Source organism: Hibiscus syriacus, unplaced genomic scaffold (genome assembly GCF_006381635.1).
Source record: "Hibiscus syriacus cultivar Baekdansim isolate YM2019G1 unplaced genomic scaffold, ASM638163v2 tig00111234_pilon, whole genome shotgun sequence".
NCBI classification, from domain to species: domain Eukaryota; kingdom Viridiplantae; phylum Streptophyta; class Magnoliopsida; order Malvales; family Malvaceae; genus Hibiscus; species Hibiscus syriacus.
Window position 1 is genome coordinate 40,741 of NW_024063028.1, and position 21,835 is coordinate 62,575.

At 37.6% G+C, this 21,835-nt stretch overlaps 3 protein-coding genes and 2 pseudogenes across 3 annotated transcripts; 3 read left to right on the plus strand and 2 right to left on the minus strand.

Moving 5' to 3' along the window:
- Positions 1-26: 26 nt before the first annotated feature.
- On the plus strand, positions 27-2,639 carry LOC120156581 (vacuolar protein sorting-associated protein 32 homolog 2-like). Its single transcript, XM_039167879.1, has 8 exons — positions 27-153; positions 293-396; positions 775-874; positions 1,487-1,572; positions 1,681-1,772; positions 1,931-2,045; positions 2,150-2,342; positions 2,474-2,639. Exons 3-7 carry the CDS (start codon positions 784-786, stop codon positions 2,339-2,341), a joined length of 576 nt encoding a protein of 191 aa, XP_039023810.1. The 5' UTR covers positions 27-153; positions 293-396; positions 775-783; the 3' UTR covers position 2,342; positions 2,474-2,639.
- A 1,570-nt stretch (positions 2,640-4,209) lies between these two features.
- Positions 4,210-5,166, minus strand: LOC120156685 (transcription factor RAX2-like). The gene is made up of 3 exons (XM_039167974.1): positions 4,971-5,166; positions 4,764-4,893; positions 4,210-4,696 (listed from the first exon to the last, which is right to left on the minus strand). Exons 1-3 carry the CDS (start codon positions 5,104-5,106, stop codon positions 4,210-4,212), a joined length of 753 nt encoding a protein of 250 aa, XP_039023905.1. The 5' UTR covers positions 5,107-5,166.
- A 1,285-nt stretch (positions 5,167-6,451) lies between these two features.
- LOC120156580 lies at positions 6,452-7,467 on the plus strand (annotated as a pseudogene).
- Positions 7,468-8,730: 1,263 nt separating this feature from the next.
- On the plus strand, positions 8,731-10,531 carry LOC120156583 (annotated as a pseudogene).
- A 186-nt stretch (positions 10,532-10,717) lies between these two features.
- Positions 10,718-15,222, minus strand: LOC120156744 (ATP-dependent 6-phosphofructokinase 3-like). Its single transcript, XM_039168007.1, has 13 exons — positions 14,805-15,222; positions 14,466-14,512; positions 14,350-14,389; positions 14,059-14,121; positions 13,822-13,959; positions 13,340-13,498; positions 13,173-13,226; positions 13,021-13,089; positions 12,774-12,903; positions 12,250-12,506; positions 12,096-12,144; positions 11,811-11,965; positions 10,718-11,177 (listed from the first exon to the last, which is right to left on the minus strand). Exons 1-13 carry the CDS (start codon positions 14,913-14,915, stop codon positions 11,001-11,003), a joined length of 1,449 nt encoding a protein of 482 aa, XP_039023938.1. The 5' UTR covers positions 14,916-15,222; the 3' UTR covers positions 10,718-11,000.
- Positions 15,223-21,835: the final 6,613 nt, after the last annotated feature.

Genomic DNA, 21,835 nt, shown 5'->3' on the forward strand with positions numbered 1-21,835 from the left:
GAAAAACAGCTTTTATTCGAACACAACACGGTTAAGGGAAAAAAAATCCCCAAATAAAATCCAATTTCATCTCTTCCATCCCTTTCTGCACGGAATCTAGAGATCTCTCGCCCTCTATCGACTTCCCAAATCCCTAATTTCTTAATTTTACAGGTTAGAGCTTCACCTTTTTTGCAATGTGTTTTTTTACTTTTTTAAACGCTTAATTGAATTTATTGATATTTTTCCTGTTTCCAAGTGATTGATTATTGTTTCTTCCGATCCGATCTTATTGGCGATCATCGTTGAGCAGACGCTCGGGGGTTTTAATCACGGTGAATCAACCATGCTTGGTCGGCTTTTGGGAAACCCAAGCAGGAAGCAAATGCTTTAACCACGCTAGATAAATTAAATGAGGTAGATTCTCAAATTTCTTTAATTGAAAAATTACTTATTTGATGTGGATTTCCTATTGCGATGCGCGAATCTGTTATGTGCTCTGAATTCGAAAATTGGCTTTTGGTGAATTTGGGTGGGTTGAATTTAGCAGTCGTAAGTGGTTGGGAGTTGGGACTTTCGGATTTGGATATAAGAACTGAATTATTGGCTGACTGATTAATGGAATAATATCATATGATAAACTTCGGTGATTTGTTAAATTGTTTGTTCAAATTTTTTAAGTTATGTCTCAATTGTCGGGAAATAATGGAATAATGGAAACTTGTATTACATTATTTCTCATCTACATTTTCCTTAATTGGAATCCAATTTCCTATTTTCATCTTCGTCACACAGACCCTTGAAATGCTGGAGAAAAAGGAGAAAGTACTTGTGAAAAAGGCTGCTGCAGAGGTTGAAAAGGCCAAAGAATTCGCCAAAGGAAGAAACAAGAGAGGTATAGTTGCAATATATCTGCTCAGTATTTATTGTTTTCGTAGTTCTCCATGGTTTCCTCTGATGAAAAGAAAAATGCATACAAGTTTCATTGGAACCTTTTGATTTTGTAAATTATCAATGTGTGTAAATATGTTATCAGCAGCAGTATCATGCGATGACTAGATTACTTATGCAGGAGTGTCATGATAATTATTCTTATTTCTTTATTGTACCATGGTTCTTTTCCATTATAGCCCGGTTCTAGTGTTTGCTTTCCTTCTCGAAAGAAAGAACATATTAAAGTGAAATAACACCCCCCCCCCAAACCCAAAAAAAAAAGTCTCAGATGTTTCAAAGCATTGCAAGTTTCATCTTTGGGGGTATGTTTTCCGCTAATGTGAGTTCTTAATGATCTTTGGACATTGACTGATGCTCTACTACAGAGTAATTGTTAACATGGTAAGATATGTTTCTGAATTTGTAATGTGTAATGTGTCATCTCTTAGAGTTTTACATTCAGTGATCTTGTCCTTGTTGAGAAAGGATTAAGTTGTTTAGCTATGTATCATTTAAAATCATATTGGTTAAATTTATAGTGATCTTTTTATTCATTACTGCTATTCTTGTGCAGCTGCTATACAGTGCCTGAAGAGGAAGAGATTATATGAACAACAAATAGAGCAGCTTGGGAACTTCCAGCTTCGTATTCATGATCAAGTGAGCTTGATTTTTTTTCTTCTTTTTCAGTGTTTTAACTATTCCCTTGGAGGGTTTATTATTACTATAACTATACCATTACTTAATTGTATATATCAATTTCCACAGATGATAATGTTAGAAGGTGCTAAAGCCACAACCGAAACCGTAGATGCATTGAGAACTGGAGCTGCTGCAATGAAAGCAATGCAGAAAGCAACGTATGTATTCCGTTAAATTTATCATATCATTACCATATCATTGATGTTTGCTGGCCTGCGGTTTATGCTGTCTAAATTAGCACTTATATTTGGGTCTTTCATGAAGCACGGGCAGTGGCTAATTCTCACAGTTAAACTGAAATTTGCTTTCTTTACAGGAATATAGATGATGTTGACAAAACAATGGATGAGATCAATGAACAAACCGAAAATATGAAGCAGATTCAAGAAGCTCTGTCAACTCCTATTGGAGCTGCTGCTGATTTTGATGAGGTTAGTGTCTTTTGTTTTTCCCGTGCTATTTATCTATGTTTACAAGTACCATGTCTAGCATTCATACTCATCTAACAATGACTTGAAAACTTTTGATGCTGTAGGATGAATTGGAGGCGGAACTCGAAGAACTTGAAGGTGCTGAGTTGGAAGAACAACTTCTGCAGCCTGCAACAACGGCTCCTGCAGCTCCAGTCCAGGTACCTGCTGGTAGGCAACCAGCCCGACCTATTCCTCAAAAGCGCACTGCTGAGGAAGATGAACTTGCAGCATTGCAAGCAGAGATGGCACTTTAAGGTAGTTCATTTTATTTCAGTTTGTTCCGGGGAATTTTACAGGAAGCTTAAAACAAGGCGAATTGATCTGATAGCATATAGTTCACATTTCTTTTATGCTAATGATTTTTTGATTTGGTTTTTGCTCTGTAGGCATCTAGAGAACCAATTTTGTTGATTGGAGTACTGCAGCCACAGGTCATGTTGCAAAACATGAAAGAGAAACCATTGTTGTATTATTGAATCTCCTACTTTAAATTTGTGTGCTTTAAGGTTTGACAGACAATGTACATAAAGTTATTTGCATTATCTGTACGAATCTTAAACTCTCCATTCTATCTTAATATGTGCTTGATACTTGATATGTCTGGAAATGGCCATTCTAACTTCTTCAACCTCAAGAATTCTACCCTTTGTTTCTTTCTTGAATTTGTTTTTGAATCTTGAGAATGTTTTTGGGGGAGGGTTTAACTAGAGACTGAAAGCAGAGAGACTTTCATTTCCAATGGCGTGATAGAATCAACAATGTTGTAAAACCCTACTTGATGGGTGCCACGAGTAGGACCCAAATGACGGCTGCATGTTGCGAGTCCAGGTACTGTTTAGCTGTGTTCCCTGGACTCGTCCAATGAATGATAATTTTATTTTGATTCAAGTCTATAAAAAAGACTAGTCAGATTTAGAATGTTCATATTCGAATCTTATTATGTGTAAATAATTTGTATAAATTTTCAGTCGAGATTTATTTTGATTTTAGTTTTGCTATATATGGATTATGCTTAAAATGATTTTGTTATATAGATGAGTTCAAATGTATTTTGGTTTTCTGTTTCATCTGCGTATTGTACACTCGTATCATTTAGTTGAAATAAAGAAAGTTCTTTTACCTGTTCTGGTTTCTGTTCTTTGTTGATCTTGTGTGTTGGGTTCACAGCTTGACTCTAGGCAAAGTAGCATAGGGTCTTGAAAATGTTGTATGGTCACCCTTTTTCTAGTAGAAATCTATAACTTAAATGTTATAATTTAAGGTGATATAGTCAATAAGTCTGATAATATAAGAGCTAAGAATTTTTTTTAATAATTTAGAGTGATTACAAGGTAGTGTTTGTTCATGAAAAAAAAAGAGTTGTTCATAGTCTTTGATTTGGATAAAAGAATCACTAAGAAAAAAAAGAAGTTGGAGTCGCCGATTGATGATAACTTATCTTTTTCGGTTCAAGTAAAGAATTGTTAAAAAATGAAGGTGACCAGAAGTAGGATTCGAGCTTAACTTCTTATTCTCAGAAAGAAAGGAAAGAGAAAAATATTTGGAAAAAGCATCAAACTCCATACGAGACATGTCATCATCTGCGTGTACGATTCATTAATGATTAAGAATTTTAAGAGAGTGTTGTTTTTTCTAGAAGTTATAGGTTTAAGCAATTGCATATACGGATGTTTGTGCGTTATCAATGACTAAGAAAAATTTTAAATAAATAAAAGAGAAAAATATTTGGAAAAAGCATCAAACTCCATACGAGATAGGCCATCATCTGCGTGTACGATTCATCAATAATTAAAAAATTTAAGAGATTGTTGTATTTTCTAGAAGTTATAGGTTAAGCAATTGCATTGTCAATGACTATTAAAAAAAACCTCAACAGTCCAAAAAATGTTTCACATGAGTAATTGTAGTCCAAAAATTAAACATTGATTATAGTAGAAAATAATACAAACCACATGAGTAATTTATTCACAAATTGTTTCATTAAACTTAAAACAACTTTAAAAGAAAATAAAACCCTTTACCAGCTTCATTTTGGATGACTACGTACATTAGGGTTAATATTATAAAGTACTCGTAGCCATATTTATACGTTGTACAGGAAAATACATCCCACTAGTTTTCACTACATCTGATCAGGGGCAGTGAACAGATAGTGAGGCCCCTCAAAATCATGATGATCCAATACAATTCTTTGATCTTCAGCACTTCCATTGCTAGACCAAGCAGTAGAGTAATCCTCCAGGGAAAAGAAAGATGAACTGAAGAGATTCGAAACATCTTGAGAAGATGACATACTGTAATTGTTACTTGCAGTAGTACTCGTCGTCGCGCTATAATCCATAAGCCCCGGTAGAGGAACCTGATCGATCTGGTCCAAAACCGACCCCGAAATATCATAATTCTGCTGGTATTCCACGTCTGCCATGGGAGAAGACGATATTGTAGTTCCAGTTGCATTCAAGTGAGCAAGAGCTTCAGCTTCAACAGGAACCGAACTGGTGGAGGTGTTGGTTTTTGCCGACGATAATCTTTTCTTCAGGTTGCTGTTCCAATGGTTCTTTACATTATTGTCTGTTCTTCCCGGAAGTTGGGCAGCTATAATAGACCACCTAAATTAACCAAGATGGGTTATTTTCTGGTGTAGACGAAAATTAAACCATGTTGAAATTGACTTGCCTGCTTCCTATGCTGTTATAGAGGGAGCATATGATGTTGTCTTCTTCGTCGGTAAATCTTCCATGCTTGATGTCTGGCCTGAGATAGTTAAGCCACCGCAGGCGACAACTTTTCCCGCAGCGTTTAAGGCCTAAAATGCAGAACCATTTACATCAGATACAGTTTACTTTGAATCGCATTCAGAGTTAATTAGAGTTTAGGGTATACCTGCTTTACGTGGAAGAGCGATCCAGCTGCCGCCGGTGCCATGTTTCTGGAGATAGTTTCTGAGCGTGTCATCTTCATCAGGCGACCATGACCCTCTTTTCACGTTGGCTTTGTCACAGCAGGGAGCTTTTCCCATTGAAAAGAGAATTTGAGAGAGAGAGAGAGGAAACGAAAATGGTTGAGTTAACTCGCTTAGGTTGGTATGGGAGAATACATGGTCTTAAAGGTAAGTGAAGACTATATAAACTTTAGGAAACTTGACTGTGTTCTGACCATTTCTTGTTGAATTTGGGATAATTTTGTGGCTACTTTTTCCTTTTACGGATGATGATTTTGTTTGTTGGAGAAAGCGGAAAGGTACGTGAAGGAGAGAGCACGGAGATTTCATGCATTGGGTGTCAGCTGCAAACCCTCTTACATATGCAGATATCCGTAAGACTCGACGCTTTTGTAACTTTCACGCGGTTTCTGCTTCACCATGGTCCATGTTTCCCGTCTGGCTCTATCTGAAACAAATATATGTACTAATATACTAATATTGTACGATTGTCAATGACTCAAAAATTTCTGCTTTACCATTGTCAATGATCCATTAAGAACATGGTCAAAATGTAACACAAACTCTAGATTGGACCTATATTCATCAGTTGTTGCCCACGAATTGAAATAATAACCATGACTGTTAAGCATGAATTTCTCAACGTAGTAGTCGTTTGAAATAATACATTTAAACAATCTTTCTTAACATCTCGAAACAAAACTTCTCGGAAATTTTCATTCTTGAAGTAATACGAATTAGAGTGGAACTCGAAATATATTGAATTATCTTTGACAAACAGAGAAATAAACCTGAGATTTCTTGTGATGTTAGACACATGTAATAAATGATCCAAAAATAACACTCCTCTCTATGAGGAGTGTTTTGACTGAATGTTGGATGCGTTATATATTTTTTTTTTTTGAATTAATCATTGGTATCCGATCTATTGACCGATTAATCCAGTTCGGGTAATGCAAAAGCGATAGCGACCCTCCCAACCCAGTTTGCTCCATTCGTAAACTCCAGGAGTCGAACCCCTGATCTTACTTAAGGGAAGTGAGTTCGGTTGAGGGGTTTGAGTGTTACTATTTGTATCATTTGAAGGTAATTGAGTGTATTTAAGAGGGATGCAAATTTGTTGAATACGGTAATGTTTATATCAGTGGCAGATTGCAAACATTTTGGAAATTTTAGTGCTTGTGTTGCGTTGTTTGCAAATATGGGATAAATGGGTTGGGTCAAGTCCGGTATAAACCAAGCTTGAATATTAGGCCTCAAGTGCAAGTCCAAATGTGGCTTCAGGAATACCAAAGAACTGACACGTGGCACCACGCGGGAGCTGTCAGTGTCAAATTGTTACACTTTCCCTCGCTAATCACCATCGTCCTTTCCTCTTCCATTTATACGAACAGTGATTCTCTCCTCTACATTAAATTCCATAAATAACCTCACGACTTTTGCATCTTTTCAGTCCTACCCTCCGTTCCACTTCAATATCAACACTCCCTCTACTGATAACTGATCATTCATTCATTAGTCATTACTGCACCATTTTCACGGTTCAACTCGTTTCTAATAAACCCAATTTGAGTTGTAATATGGGGTTTCCTCTCTCTGTAATGAATCTGCCATCGTTTGAATGGCTCTGTTCTGTTACTATTTCTCCCTTTTCCTCTTTGTTTTTACCATAAACCCTTGCTTCGCCGCTGATGAAATCGATGAATTCTCGATCATCGACTTGGACGTCCTCTCCACTCACGGCGATTACTCTCCGCCGTCTCCGCCGCCGTCTCCCCCGCCACCCCTTCCGCCGTCTCTCTCGTGTGGAGATTTAAACGGAGTTGGCTCACTGGACACTCTATGTGAGCTTCATTCCAGCGTGGGTTTTCGTCGCGACGTGTATATAGCAGGGAACGGAAGCTTCCGTGTATTTCCCGAAGTCATTTTGAGTTGTCCTTTAAAGGGTTGCTCAATTACCATCGATATGAGCCATGAGGAATTCAGTTTGGCCGGGATTCCCGCCTATTTCCGGGAACATTGTTTATTACGGCTAGGAATGCGTGTTTCTCTAAGGGTTCAGTTGTAAATGTAAGTGGCCTAGCCGGTCAACCCCTGGCTCAGGCCAGTGGAACCCTTTCGGGGATTTAAGGTGCCGGCGGGGGCCACAGTGGTAGAGGCGCTAGTTGCGTGATGGATAACATGACACTGCCGGACGATGTTTGGGGACGTGATGCTTACTCTTGGTCATCATTCGATAAACCGTGGAGTTATGGGAGTAAAGGAGGGACGACTAGCAAAGACGAGGATTATGGCGGGGAAGGTGGTGGGAGGATAAGGTTGGAGATGGAGGAGGCAATTGAAGTTGGCGGGAGTATGTTGGCAAATGGAGGTGATGGCGGTGTAAAAGGTGGTGGAGGCTCGGGTGGAAGCATTTATATCAAGGCTCACAGAATGTAATTTAATTTGTTTCCCCCTCTATCAGTTATATTTGTTCTTTGTAGTTTGTGAGTGATTTATGATGCTTTTAGTTCAGTCAACGTTGGTTCATTTATTGCAAGATGACATTGTATTTATTTTCATCGCCAAGGATGTTGTGGTTATAAATTGGAAGGCCAAGATTCATCACCTGGGGCTATCAGTGAGGAGGAAAGTAAAAAGAACGAGGAAAAGTCAAAGTGAATTTGAAGTTTAAAGAAAGAAGATGCATAAACTTATGGAGGCATTTTTAGAACAGAGAGATTGAGTGAATCTATAAGATATTTAGGACTTTATGAATTTGGGTACAAGGTACTTTAATGATTTAAGTTAGGTTATTTCTCGGCCAAGGAAATGTTTATAAATAATACCACAGTTTTTTTTTTTTTATCTTTTTAAATATAGCTTTGTCATGTTTTGTGTTTGTCAATGGAAGGTTGAATTGGTTTCTGGTAATATACATTTCCATTTGTTAAATTGACTGCAAAGATTTCTATACTAATAAAATTATTTTATTACAGCCTTACGAACCTGGTCGGTTTTGTGACCTGATACCATGATTATTGTCATTAGCACATACGAGACCTTCCATGTTTGCCGTGTTTGATGGTAGGAAACTGCATGTTTCAGTTGCAGGCCTAATAATATTCGCAGACTGCTTTAGTTACTTATTAGTTAAAGGTGGAAACAAAAACAATGAAGGGGTTGGAGTTCGTGTCTCTGACGGTCTATGTTCCGAAGTCGGTGTGCTTATGCTCAAGAAAGGAGGATACTTATAAAGTGGATGCTGCGGTGGCGACAGCATTGTGCGTCAGAGTTGTCAACCCGATGTCTAGTGGGATTGGAGGTGGAGCTTTCATGGTTGTTAATTAGGTCTTCATTGACTTCACAAGTCGAAGCCTTTGATTCGAGAGAAACCGCGCCCTTTGGCGCTTCACAGGTTAAGAATTCTTCAGCTACATTACTTCTGAGACAAGTTATCTATTATTGGTTGAATCTTTGGTTGCAAATAATTATTGCTTCACACATGCTTAAATATGTATATGTCCGGTAGATTCTAACGCTGAACCCTGAAATCAAACTAGGTAATGTCCTTTATCCGGCCGAGTTGCAGGAAGCATTTGTCTAGAGGTTCATGTTGTATCAATTTGCCCTTGCCTGTGTGCTTTTTGTTGAGCCAAAATTCAGGGTGGGCGCAGGGTGAACAATTTTGAAGCGGAATCCCCGCGATCCGCTGCCAAACTTTTTCCGATTCAACAAGCATTGTCAATAGTATCCTTTGAAGAGGACTCAAGCCACGAAAACCATAATGATCCTAGTTTTTGTCTTGTTTGTGCCTGCTAACACTGTAGTAATTGTTAAACTGCAGAATATGTACGCGAATGATATGAGGGCCAAGTACCATGGTGCATTGTCAATGGGAGTTCCCACCTTCTTGAAGCTTGGTCAAGATATGATCGACTAGATTGGAAGACACTATTTGAGCCTGCAATAAAACTAGCTAAAGACGGATTTGTCGTTGGACCATATCTCGGATTAAACATTGCTTCGTATGCGCAGAGGATAACAAATGATCCTGGCTTAAGGCAGGTGTTTGCACCGGAGGGGAAGTTGTTACGAGCAGGTGAAAAGTGCTACAATGTAGAGCTAGCCCACAGCCTTGAGGAACTGGCAGAACATGGACCGGGGGCCTTGTATAATGGAACCGTTGGAGAAAAATTGGTCGAAGATGTGAGACAGGGTGGTGGGATTTTGACAATGGAGGATTTAAGGAATTACAAGGTTGAAACTACAGATGCAATTTCTGCAAATGTGATGAATTACACTATATGGAACGCCACCACCTTCGAGCGGAACGCTTGGGCTGGCTCTGCTGTGTAACATACGATATATTCATATCTAATGCTTTAGATCATAGTAGCATTGCGACTTTAAGGCTTCTAAACATGTTGACATGAAACAGGTTATGAATATCTTGGACAGCTACGGAAGTGCCAATGCTGCAACACCGCCTGATTTAAGCTTCGAAACACATGTTTGCCAAAAGAATGAACTTGGGCGACCCTGATTTCGTTAACATAACCGAATATTTATCCAAAATGCTTTCTGTTTCTTATGCAAAGCAAATCCAGGAGAAGATATTCGACAACACGACTTTCTCTGCAAGCTATTATATGTACAGGTATGTATGGTATACAAGCAAACCCTTTAGATTCTTGTCGATGAAGTTTCTGAGCTTTGTAATCCTTTTTGTTGCCAGATGGAGTCAATTTAGAAACCACGGAACTAGCCATTTCTGCGTTGTGGATGCAGATCGCAATGCCGTGTCGATGACCACCACCGTAAATTTCCCTTTCGGATCTAGAGTGCTATCACCTTCCACCGGGATTCTCATTAACAACGGGATGGGTGATTTCTCAGCACCAACAGAGATATCCCCAGACATGCTCCCTCCTGCTCTGGCAAATTTTATCAGACCAAACAAGAGACCTCTATCTTCCATGGCACCACTTATTATTACCAAGGTTTACCAGCTGGTAGGAGTCATTGCTGGCAGTGGTGGAATGAAAATAATACCAACAGTAGCCCAGGCATTTCTAAATCATTTCGTCTCGGGGATGGAACCCATAGCTGCAGTTCAGCATCCAAGGATCTACCACAAGGTACGATTCAATCGAATACGTAGATACAATAGTTGTATTTGAAAGTGTATCCAACGAGCTTCACATCGGTTTCCTGCAGGTAATACCGAATGTAGTTTCCTATGAAAACTTGACTTGCATCAATGGTGTTGACATCGAGTTTGCAGAGGAGACGAAGATATTCCTCAGAGATAAGGGGCATCAGCTGCAGCCCATGTCAGGTGGAGCTGTCGTTCAGTTTGTTGTTCAAACACTCCAAGAACCGATAGAAATGGGTCGTAAATTCAGACAAGATTCGTACATATTGCGCGGAAAATTAACTGTTGTTAGCGACCCTAGAAAAGATGGCACGCCTGCGTCCCTTTGAATAACTTGCAAAGCATCGGTTCTAGAAACAATATGCAATCAAAGAAAAATTAAATGACCATGCCCTTGCATGTTGCAGACAATGACAATCCCCTTTTAGTTCTCATTTTTTCACAACAATTTCGTTCTTAATGTTTAAATGTATCCTATACTAATGATATCATTCGAATTAACATTTAATCAGCAAAATCTTAAAAAAGTTAACATAATTCAAAGGCCAAAGCTTAAAAAAGACAACACCTGTTAATTTAATAAAAAATATTCAAGCAGAAGGTCTATCCAAGACCCCAACATAAGTTGATAAAAATTCTTTAATAAAAAATATTCAAGCAGAAGGTCTATCCAAGACCCCAACATAAGTTGATAAAAATTCTTTGGAAACCCAAAAATCAACATGCTGAATGTTAGTACACAGCATAATCATTTCAGGACTTATGGAAGAAAACTAGGAAGCCGGCTAATTTGCTTATTATAAACTCGGTGGTACAAACGGGCACAGCTAAGCTATCAACCGCAATTGGGGCTGCAGTTTCCGTTATCCAACAATGTAGTTGCGGGTTCATCATCGACCTTGTCTTCAATGATATCTTTGGGGTGCAAAAAGCTTGGTTGATTCGTCGAAGAAAGAAGCCTTGCCCACATCCTATCCGTAATCACAACCTGGTTCTGTTTCTCGGTAATCCGCTGCACACAAAATATCATCCCAAATATCTCGTGTTATCAGTTTAGCCATGAAGGTAAACAAGAAAGCAATTATTTGTAAATAAACAACTATAAAATCTCAACTTTTGGTTCCGAACTCCTTGGAATGTGGAAACCGGGACAAGAATTGCGACAGAATACGATGCAAATAAGGTCTTTGAATAAGACTACACATACTCGGACAGCAGCTGAAAGAAAATTACCATCAACAGTGATGGATTCATCTACCACCCCGGAAAGGAAAAATAAACATCAAGCCATGGATTCATATATGATATATCTAATTCTATCCCCACCCTCGTGAGTTTGTGTATACTTATATCAAGGCAAATTCTTTGGGAGAGACTATGATAGAGCATAGGTCTATAACCCAGAAGAATTGAATGCAAGTGTTAGAAGGAATACTAGAACCTGAACATCACGAAAAAGACAAAATTAACTGACCACCTTGAGAAGTGATGCATGCAGATAACCAGAAAGGTTCAATGTTGCAAAAGGGATACTAAAATGACACAATCTTTGACAACTGTGGCATTATAAAACATGCAATAAAAAAACATTGGGTTTCTAGACTAAATTTACAAATTAAAGATCTTCATGTTATTTCAAACTCACATTGAAAGGTATGTATGTCTGCCTGCCGTTGACAAGACCGCTTGTGTATCCGGTGTACCCAGCCATTGCTCCATGAACAGCACTTTGAGCAAGAAGTGTGCAGTAAACATTGTCAGATGCATTACTTGGAATAGCGCGAATCATATAAGTAGGATCTGCGAGAAGATGAAGATAAATGCTCAGTAACTTCTGCAATTAATTAGCAATTTCAACTGAAACTATGGTTTCTATTCCTCTTGAAAAATGAAATCTTCAAAAAAAAACTTAAAATTTTATTTGACTGACCTATATATTTGAGGTTTATGGTCATCTTCCTTTCTTTTGAAAAGTGGTCCTGGAAATAACAGGCAAAAGCCAATGAATGTCACATAAAAAACTTTCATATTATACATCATTACATGCCTGTGAATTGTTCCAAAGGCGAAGTTATATGACATACCTTGATCCTCTGTGATACCCATAACGCGACATCCTGGAGAAGCTTGTTTCCTGAAGCATCTTTCTGTGTATTTGATTCAGCAAGCAGCTCCTGTCCTGCACCCTCCGCTATCACGAGAACCATATGCCCATTTTCTTTAAGCCGGCTCTCAATGTATTCAAAAAGACCCCCAGGTCCTTCAAGATAAAAGGGTGACTCTGGTATCAAGCAACAATCCACATCTCTGCTTGCAAGAGTAGCATACATCGCAATAAAACCTGAACATAACTCGGGGTTAGATTGCATTAAGGAAAAAAGAGATAAGAAAAATCTAACACAGTTATAGTAAACAAAGAAGTATGATAAAAGGGAATGTAAACTCATCTGCAGAACAAAAGCATAAATGAAAGGAACAAAACCAATATAATTTAAAATGAAGCAACTTAAACCAGTATAACTAAATGCCGCCACTTGATAATTTTAACTCTCGCACTTTTTGAAGTTCAGGATTAACACTTCAAAGAGACGCCAAACAAGAAACCTACCACTGTAGCGACCCATCAACTTCACAAGACCAATGCCGTTCTCAAAACTTTCAGCTTCAACATGAGCAGCATTAATGGCACGTTGAGCCTCCTCAACAGCAGTGTCAAAGCCAAAGGACTTGTCAATAACCTATCATGTGTGAAAAGGAAACAAGTATAAAAAACCCTGTGGTAACCAAATAAAATAGGTTGCAGTTTCTAACATTCTTCTGGTTCAGCAAGATTCTATACAAGCCTAGAGGATTACCGGGACATCATTGTCAATGGTTTTAGGTATTCCAACAACTGAAACTTTGAGACCACGCCTTCTAACTTCCTGTATAGTATGGAATAAACTTTCTTTAATATGTATAAATTCGCATAGCAAATCAAGGTCTGTATATCCTATCACAGAATCACCTCAAATATAGCAGATGCACCTCTCTGAGTTCCATCTCCACCGATAATGTAAACCTGAGTTACCAGACACTCATATGTCAGTTAGATCGGTATGTCTTGATCATAATAACTAATTATAGTTCAATTTATAGGAAACAGTCACAAATATCATTGCATTTCTATCTGACCTGATTAATGCCTCGATCCTGAATGCTGTCAACAATCTTTGCAGTATCATGCCCACCTCGTGATGTTCCTAGGATTGTTCCACCACGTTTGTGGATATCATTGACAACCTTGGGATCTAAATGCACGGTATTTTTAGCATAAAACCCCCTGTATCCTCCCTGCAAATGCACAAAACTCATTAATTGTTAATGCACCAACTCATTCAATCATGGAAGACATTTATTTTAAAACATCTAATCAAGTGTAAAACATACCAGCATGAGAATGGTAGGTTGACACATTTAATGAAGAAGTCCATAGAGTAGGCATTTATATGTTTCCATTACATCATTTAGATGGGTTGCTATTATTTGCAACTTAAAGCCAGAAACCATATTAATGCTTCAACAATGACTTTTCTTACTTATTTATGGATTATGGTTTGTAAGGGAAATGAAAAGGTGTAACTCCATAAGGAACAAACTTGAGGCCGATCACTTACATCTATCCCCAGAACTTTCTTCACACCATACATGTGGTACAAGCCACACACGATCTCTCTAATCACGGTGTTCAGTCCGGGGCAAAGACCACCACACGTTACAATACAGGCATGAACATCATCAGAGTGAAAATATACCTAGGAAACCATCAAAACCCAACAGATTACAGTAAAAACACAATTTAGGATCCCATCATTCCATATTTATTCACAAGGTACATAATGCTAAGTGCATACCTTTTGACGTGGTCCAGCTCGTCGGAAATGCACTCCTCTGGGACTATCCTTGTGGACAACAACCTATAAATACAAAAAAAAAAAAAGACAAACAAACAAACAAATATCAAAACTATGTTAAAATTACATACCCGATTCGTGTATACTTAACTTTTTTTAGTTTCTTCGAATATTAGGATCCATACCCATGTCCGAATATATACATATACTTATACATACACACATATACATATTATATATATGTGTGTGTGTGTGATGTATTAAGGGAGAATAACGAATTGTAAGGCTAACCTTTTGAGGAACGGTGTCATCTACGTGGACAAAATATTGCCTGGTGAAACAGGGAAATTGATATGATTAATACAAATTTAATAGCAAAAAGAAGAGACTTGAGGAATGGGACTTACTTAACAACCGAGTACGCTGGATTGTCTTGCAACGGATTGGTATAGACCTTTCATATGACAAAAAGTGAAAGAGAATCAGATTTTATAAATTCAGACATTATTGTTTAAATAATTTATAAAGATGAATATAAAGATACAGTAATCTAAAACTGAGTATGCCGGATTGTCTTGCAACGGATTGGTATCAATTAACCATAAGGAGAGATGAATATAAAGATGGAATCTAAAACTGTAATATGTTGCCCAGAAAAAAATACTGGGAGATCGCGCTTTTGAAAAGATAGTATCCTTTTACTTTTGCAATCCAATTTATTAGCAACAAATAAATCATATACGTACAGGAAGATCAGGGATGTAATCCGATAAGTGAGGAACATCTTCCAGAACATAACCACCGGGACCGGTGATGATCTTAGGCTTAGCGGTTTCAGGCGAAGCGGAGGAAGCCATCGTCAGAGAAGTCAAACAATCGATCTTCAAACAACCGGAACTACCGCTAGTACTCGAACGACAACCGCTACTACAATAATAACCAATATTAACCGAACTGAACTTTCTGAAATTAAAGATACCGGAACTGGATGGAATCGAAAAGCGCGATTTAAACGATCTGATTGTTATTGTTGTGATTCAGAGGAGAAGGGAAAGACGACGTGGAAGAACGGGATAGAAGGGAATTCATTCAACGGGACATTGGGGCGAGTTTATGGGAACGAGAGAAAAACCCATTTTTATAGGAGAAGTAACTGTTTGACTAGGAAAAGTAAAAGGTTTTACGGCAAAATCTCGTTGATAGTGCGTTGAAATTTTTTTTTTCGTGAAATAGTGGGATCGCCAGATTAATTGCTCGAGTGGTGTCCTCTACAGTACCGGGGGTAGGTCGCCATGCACGCCCGGCGACCTACCAGGTCGCCATGCACGCCCGGCGAACTACCAGGTCGCCATGCACGCCCAGCGACCTGGTAGGTCGCCAGCGACCTACCTCAACCTCCATGCACACCCATGCACGCCCAACGACCTCCATGCATGCCCAGGCACGCCCAACGACCTCCATGCACGGCCATGCACGCCCAACGACCTCCATGCACGCCCAGCTCGCCAAAGGTCACCATGCAGTCCATGCTTGGACTGAACAACGTTGGGCCATGCAGGATAGGTAGCAGGAGAACCTATTCCTCCTGCTCCTCGCGTGATTCCTCTTACATCTGCTCAGGAGACTCATGCATGCAGCTGTAATAGCTGTATTATTGCAGCATGATTTGAGCTGCAAAGTGTCATAGATTCGTGCCCTAGCGTCTAGCCATAGCTTGTCCCTCATGCCATAGCTTCGAGACTGTTCACTCTTGTTATCATAGCTGTATTGGTGCAGCATAAAATCAGTTGTGTTGTATTATTGCAGCGTTCAACGGTTGAAAAATTTACAGCTTTCAACGTGAATTATACAGCTCAAATTGATTGCAACTTACCTACCAACCGCTGAAATATCATTATATATTGGATATGAGGGGTTTAGGGTAGAATCATAAGAAAGAAAGAAAATTTGGCGAGAGAAAGGAAATGAAAGGAAAATAAGAAGAAGAGGAAATGGAGATAAAGGCTCAAACATCGTTTGTGAGGTAATTTTTAATTGTTTAATTTAGTTTATTAATATGAAATTATGAAATAATTAGTTTGTTAGTTTAGGGTTTAGGATAAAACAGAAATTTAGTTAATTAGTTTGTTAGTTTAAGTTATATTATATTAATTTGTTAGTTTAAGTTATATATTAGATTATATAAAAAATTAGTTAATTAGTTTCTTAGTTTAAGTTATTAAATGTAAAAAATATTTAATTAATTGTTAGTGTGTTTAAACGTATATTAAGTTGTTTGTTGAAGTTTAAGTTAAAATATTAAAAAAGTTAATTAGTGCTTAATTAGTTTGTTAGTTTGTTATTTTAACTAAATTATATATAATAAAGAAATAGTTTATTAGTTTAAGTTATATTATATATTAGATTATATAAATTTAATTTTTTAAATTTATTGTTGTTTAAAGAAATAATTTTTTTACACGTACAGAGCATTATTCCACAACATTTTTCCACGTACATATTGATTCGAAGAAAGAAACAATAAAGGAAAGGAAAGGAAAGGAAATGAGCAACAACTTTTTCACGATTGTCCATTATAATGGACAAATTATGGAAAATGAGATCGGAGTAGTTTTTCAGTCTGAAAAACCAATAAATATGATGTTCAAAAAAGACATCACATTTATAGAAATGAAGCATAAGATAGAAAGAAAAATTCGAGCTGCAGTTGATGGTTTGAGGTATAGGTTTATGATATGCTCTAACCCAGTCAGATATGCTGCAGTTCCACTTGAAGAAGATGATGATATTGGAACCATGGTTGGATTACATGAGTCAACCAATATAGCAGTTATTGAATTATTTGTTGATGTGCGTAACATATGTGATGTTCCTGGGTCATCAAGAGGTGTGGCTCAAAATCCATCTGAAATGGCTTTATATAGTCAGTTTGAGGAGCCGACATACAGGTTCCCGAACAGTTTTATGGCACTATTGGAAAGTGTAAATGAAGTCGGGGGGACATCTGCAACAGAAGAGTGTGAGACGAGAAACATACCGGAATTGGTTGTTGATATTGACGCTGAAAATCGATGGGGAGAAATTCATGATGATTCAAGCGAAGATGAAGAAACCGAAGAACCCGTTTTGGGCGGCGACGAAAATATTTTTGGTGGAGGTGCAATTGATGAAGTTCCGGCACCGTATGAAGCTACTCCTCACATGTACGAGATAGACTATGATGCGATGAGGGCACCTGAATTCCCAGACATGCCACATTTACCTCCATACCAAATGACTGCATCATTCGATAATTCTGGTGAATTTTCAGTTGGGGTGCAATTCAGAGGAAAAAATGAAGCTACCCTAGCGATTAAAGAGTACTGCATAAAATGCCATGTTGATATCCATGTTGCAGAGTCCAACCAGAAAACCCTATACGCGAAGTGTGTAAAATATGGCCTAGAGTGCAAGTGGAAGATCAGAGTGTCGAAAAATCAAAGGCACGATGTTTGGGTCATCACGAGGTACAATGGTCCGCACACGTGTTTGCGAAACTTCATCGAACAAGACCACCGACTATTGGACTCCGATGTAATATGTGAATACGTGAAGGCGATGGTTGAAAAGGATCCAAGGATATCTTGTTCAGTGTTAGCTGCATCTATTCGAAGCCAATTTGGATATCAAGTAAAATATGGCAAGGTGTGGAATGCGAAGATGAAGGCAATGAAGCTGACGTATGGAGATTGGGATACATCGTACAATGAGCTACCACATTTGCTACAAGCAATGAAGCGATTTATCCCAGGAACCATAGTGAAGTCTCAAACCATGCCCGCATATGACGAAGAAGGTCAACTTCTGCCAGGGAAGAAAATATTTCATAGACTATTTTGGGCATTCAAGGCATGTATTGAAGGATTTCCATTTTGTAAACGTATGATCCAAGTAGATGGTACGTGGCTGTATGGTCAATATAGGCATGTACTTTTGATGGCAGTTGCTCAAGATGGTGAGCGAAATATCTTCCCAATTGCATTCGCCATTGTTGAGGGAGAGACAACAGAGGCTTGGGATTTCTTTCTGACCAATCTACGTCAATATGTCGTTCGTGAAGATGGAGTTTGCTTGATATCCGATAGAGGAACGGGTATTTTGGCGGCAATTGAACGACCAGGAAGTCGTTGGATACCTCCGTATGCATATCCGACATATTGTATCCGTCATATTGGCAAGAATAGTATCGACCAATTTCATAACGCACACATTCGTAGCGAGATAGTCAGCATGGGTAAGTTTTATTTTCAATATTTGTGCATTTTTTACATGGTTTTTTTAATTGCGGTTTAACACAGTATATTATGAAACAGGATACGAACTACGTCGACCAAATTTTGATAAGAGATTGGAGAATTTGAAGGTATTTTACGATGATCAGCGTGTTTGGAAGTGGGCTTCAAAAATACCGCGGGAAAATGGTCACAAGCATATGATGAAGGTCGGAGATACGGACATATGACCACAAACCTTGCTGAGGCCATTAATTCGGTACTAAAGGTACACGCCATCTCCCAATTGCGAGTGTGATGAAAGAGACGTACTTTAGATTGGGTAAAGTTTGGTCGGACAAAGGCAAAGAAATAGAGAGTCTTATAAATAGAGGTAAAACTTGGGCTCCTACAGTGGTGGAATCAATGGAAGCAAATGAGCGATTAGCAACATCAATGGTTGTTCATAATTTCGACCGAGTTGGTCATACTTTTGTCGTGTCGTGCATACGCCGTAACGTCGGAGGAGAAGACCAAACATTTAGAGTTGATTTACGACATAAATGGTGTGATTGTGGTCGTTTTCAGGCATGGAAATATCCATGTGCTCATGCAGTCGCAGCATGTATGTATGCTGGTGTAACCGCATACACTTATGTTGATGAGTGCTTTCACTTACGTAGGATATTAAATGTCTACAGCTATGAGTTCAGACAGATACCAAATGAATCATATTGGCTCAGAAAAGATCATGACGAATGGCTGCCAAATCCAATGCTTCGCAGAAGTCCAAAGGGTCGACCTGAGTCCACTCGTATTCATACCAGTATGGATTTCCATGCTAGAGAGAGAGGTCAAACAAAGAGATGCGGATTATGTAGGGGTGAAGGCCATTCAAAAAACAATTGTCCTAATTTACCAAGATATAGGCCTCATCATTAGTAATGATATATGTATTTCTATGAATTTCTATGTATTTATAAGATTTAGTAATGATTAGTAATGATGAAATTATTATTAATATTTAATGATTTAATAGTAATTTGATAGTAATGATTAGTAATAATGAAATTATTATTAATTATGTATGATTGATAGTAATGATTTAGTAATGATTAGTAATAATGAAATTATTATTAATTATGTAGGATTTGATAGTAATGATTTAGTAATGATTAGTAATAATGAAATTATTATTAATTATGTATGATTTGATAGTAATGATTTAGTAATGATTTGATAGTAATAATGAAATTATTATTAATATTTAATGATTTAATAGTAATTTGATAGTAATGATTAGTAATAATGAAATTATTATTAATTATGTATGATTTGATAGTAATGATTTAGTAATGATTTGATGATGATTTAAATATTTAATGATTTGATGATTTAGTAATGATTTGATAATATCAAATTATAGTAATGATTTGATAATAATCATTATAATAATGGTTTAGTAATAATCATTATAAAAATGATTTAATAATGATTTAAATATTTAATGATTTGATGATTTAGTAATGATTTGATAATAATCATTATAGTAATGATTTAGTAATAATCATTATAAAAATGATTTAATAATGATTTAAATATTTAATGATTTGATGATTTAGTAATGATTTGATAATATCAAATTATAGTAATGATTTGATAATTATTACTAATAATTATAGAATACTAACAAAGTAGTGTACAAGTGTGGATTACTGAGTTTAAATTTATACATAGTCGAATTTATTAATGATTTTTAAATATTTAATGATTTGATACTAATGATTTACTAATTATTTGATACTAAACATCATTGTTAAGGTTAAAAAAAGTAGTCTAATTTCAATAAATAATTTGTAATAAATAGCAAACGAGTTTACAATTGTTGTCGATGTCGGGGTGTTGTTGAATGATAATGTCGGGGCGGACGTCTGATACGTTGTGGCCGTTGTGGCTCAGGAGTATTGTACTCATCCCCCTCATTCATTGGGGGTATTTGAACTGTCATGTGTTCAAAGTCATACGTCGACGAAAACGTAGGAGAATAGATGGGTGCCTCAGGCTGCACAAACTCTGGTATGTATGCCGGGCCAGTAGAGTCATCAACTGCGTGATGCAACGATTGTGGTGCGCTATTATCCACATCGGTCATTTCCGCTTCAGTTTGTAGAGATGAACTCCCACTCCCACTCGGTAGAGAGTATTCAGCTTTACCAAATCTTTTCTTAAACCTCAAAAATTGTCGCCTCTCTACTATTGTTGTGAGGAACGGCTTTCCATTATCCAAAAAATAAGCAAGGTAAGCCGAAGTCTCAAAATTAAAGTCGTCGTCTTGAATGGCGTCAAGAGATGGCATGAATGAAGCCCTATTGTTCCAAGCATTAATGTAGGTTGCATGCTTCTCAACCCAATTAACGCTTTCTTTACGACGACCATCAAATCTGTGCAGGTCGTCATGCGTCTCAACCCAATTCACTGGACGACGACCATCTAAGTTTTGGAGGAGGTCATGATCCCATGGACTCCGCGGAATAGGTTGGTGGAAGTGGAATTGCCTCAGCACTCTATCCCCAAATTGGATCTCAACAAAAGCAAAATTGATCAATGGTGTAACAGCACACCAATATTGAAACCCGTCTAAAATATCGTGCGGTATCAACGCAAATAATTCTTCATTCATGTATGGTCTCCAATTAAACTGTAAAATTACAAAAACAATAAAATTTATTTAAATTAGATAATATAGTTAATTAAAATAATAATTAAAAAATACAAATTATGCATACCTCCTTTTTGGCCTTAATGTCTATCTTCAACCTGAACTCTTTAATGTTGTTGTGCACCAACCCTGTGCCTTCAATTTTATGCCTCCATCTGTATATCAATCAAAACAAAAATAGAGACATTTTGTTCAATAATTTTAATCAAAATAAATATTTTTAATTAATATTTTATATTAAAATAGAGGATTCATATTACCTTCCGGCAAGTGGAAAGTCAACCGCAGTCCGACTAATCGGTGTCAAAAACGGAAGTCTATGCCAAGCCCATGATTGTAGAAGCAACAGACATCCACCGATTTCTACTGTATTATTATCATTCACGACTAATGACGCCTTGCACATCTCACGATACAAGAACGCCAATATCGCCGAACCCCAGCTATATTGCCTACAATTCTCAAAATTTGTTAAAAAAAGAAGATACTGAGTGTGAACATAACTACCGGATTTATCAGGCATCAAAATTCCCCCAATCAATTGTATATATATGCTCGTGTTGCATATATAATTTCGTGCTCCGTACTATTTGATTGAAGTTGAAATTCATTCTTCAACCATGACAACCTCACCCGCCACCCTTTACACTCTGGTGGTACGGGCGCTTTCCCAAGAAACAAGTTGCAAAGTTGTTCCACCTTATTAAACTCATGTGACATTACCACCGGCATCCCATTAGTTTGGACCCCGAGTTGCATTGCCACATCCTCCAAAGTTATCGTGCATTCTCCACACGGCAAATGAAAC

What these genes read in the sequence shown, in the direction of transcription:
- LOC120156744 (XM_039168007.1), bottom strand. Translation starts at nt 14,915, where the DNA reads ATGGCTTCCTCCGCTTCGCCTGAAACCGCTAAGCCTAAGATCATCACC. An exon ending in CCAGCGTACTCGGTTGTTAA is followed by an intron (nt 14,390 to 14,465) that starts GTAAGTCCCATT and finishes CTGTTTCACCAG; the next exon opens with GCAATATTTTGTCCACGTAG. An exon ending in AGGATCGAGGCATTAATCAG is followed by an intron (nt 13,227 to 13,339) that starts GTCAGATAGAAA and finishes CTGGTAACTCAG; the next exon opens with GTTTACATTATCGGTGGAGA.
- LOC120156685 (XM_039167974.1), bottom strand. Translation starts at nt 5,106, where the DNA reads ATGGGAAAAGCTCCCTGCTGTGACAAAGCCAACGTGAAAAGAGGGTCA. An exon ending in CGCTCTTCCACGTAAAGCAG is followed by an intron (nt 4,894 to 4,970) that starts GTATACCCTAAA and finishes TCTGCATTTTAG; the next exon opens with GCCTTAAACGCTGCGGGAAA. An exon ending in TATAACAGCATAGGAAGCAG is followed by an intron (nt 4,697 to 4,763) that starts GCAAGTCAATTT and finishes TGGTTAATTTAG; the next exon opens with GTGGTCTATTATAGCTGCCC.
- LOC120156581 (XM_039167879.1), top strand. Translation starts at nt 784, where the DNA reads ATGCTGGAGAAAAAGGAGAAAGTACTTGTGAAAAAGGCTGCTGCAGAG. An exon ending in AGCTTCGTATTCATGATCAA is followed by an intron (nt 1,573 to 1,680) that starts GTGAGCTTGATT and finishes CAATTTCCACAG; the next exon opens with ATGATAATGTTAGAAGGTGC. An exon ending in AAAGCAATGCAGAAAGCAAC is followed by an intron (nt 1,773 to 1,930) that starts GTATGTATTCCG and finishes CTTTCTTTACAG; the next exon opens with GAATATAGATGATGTTGACA.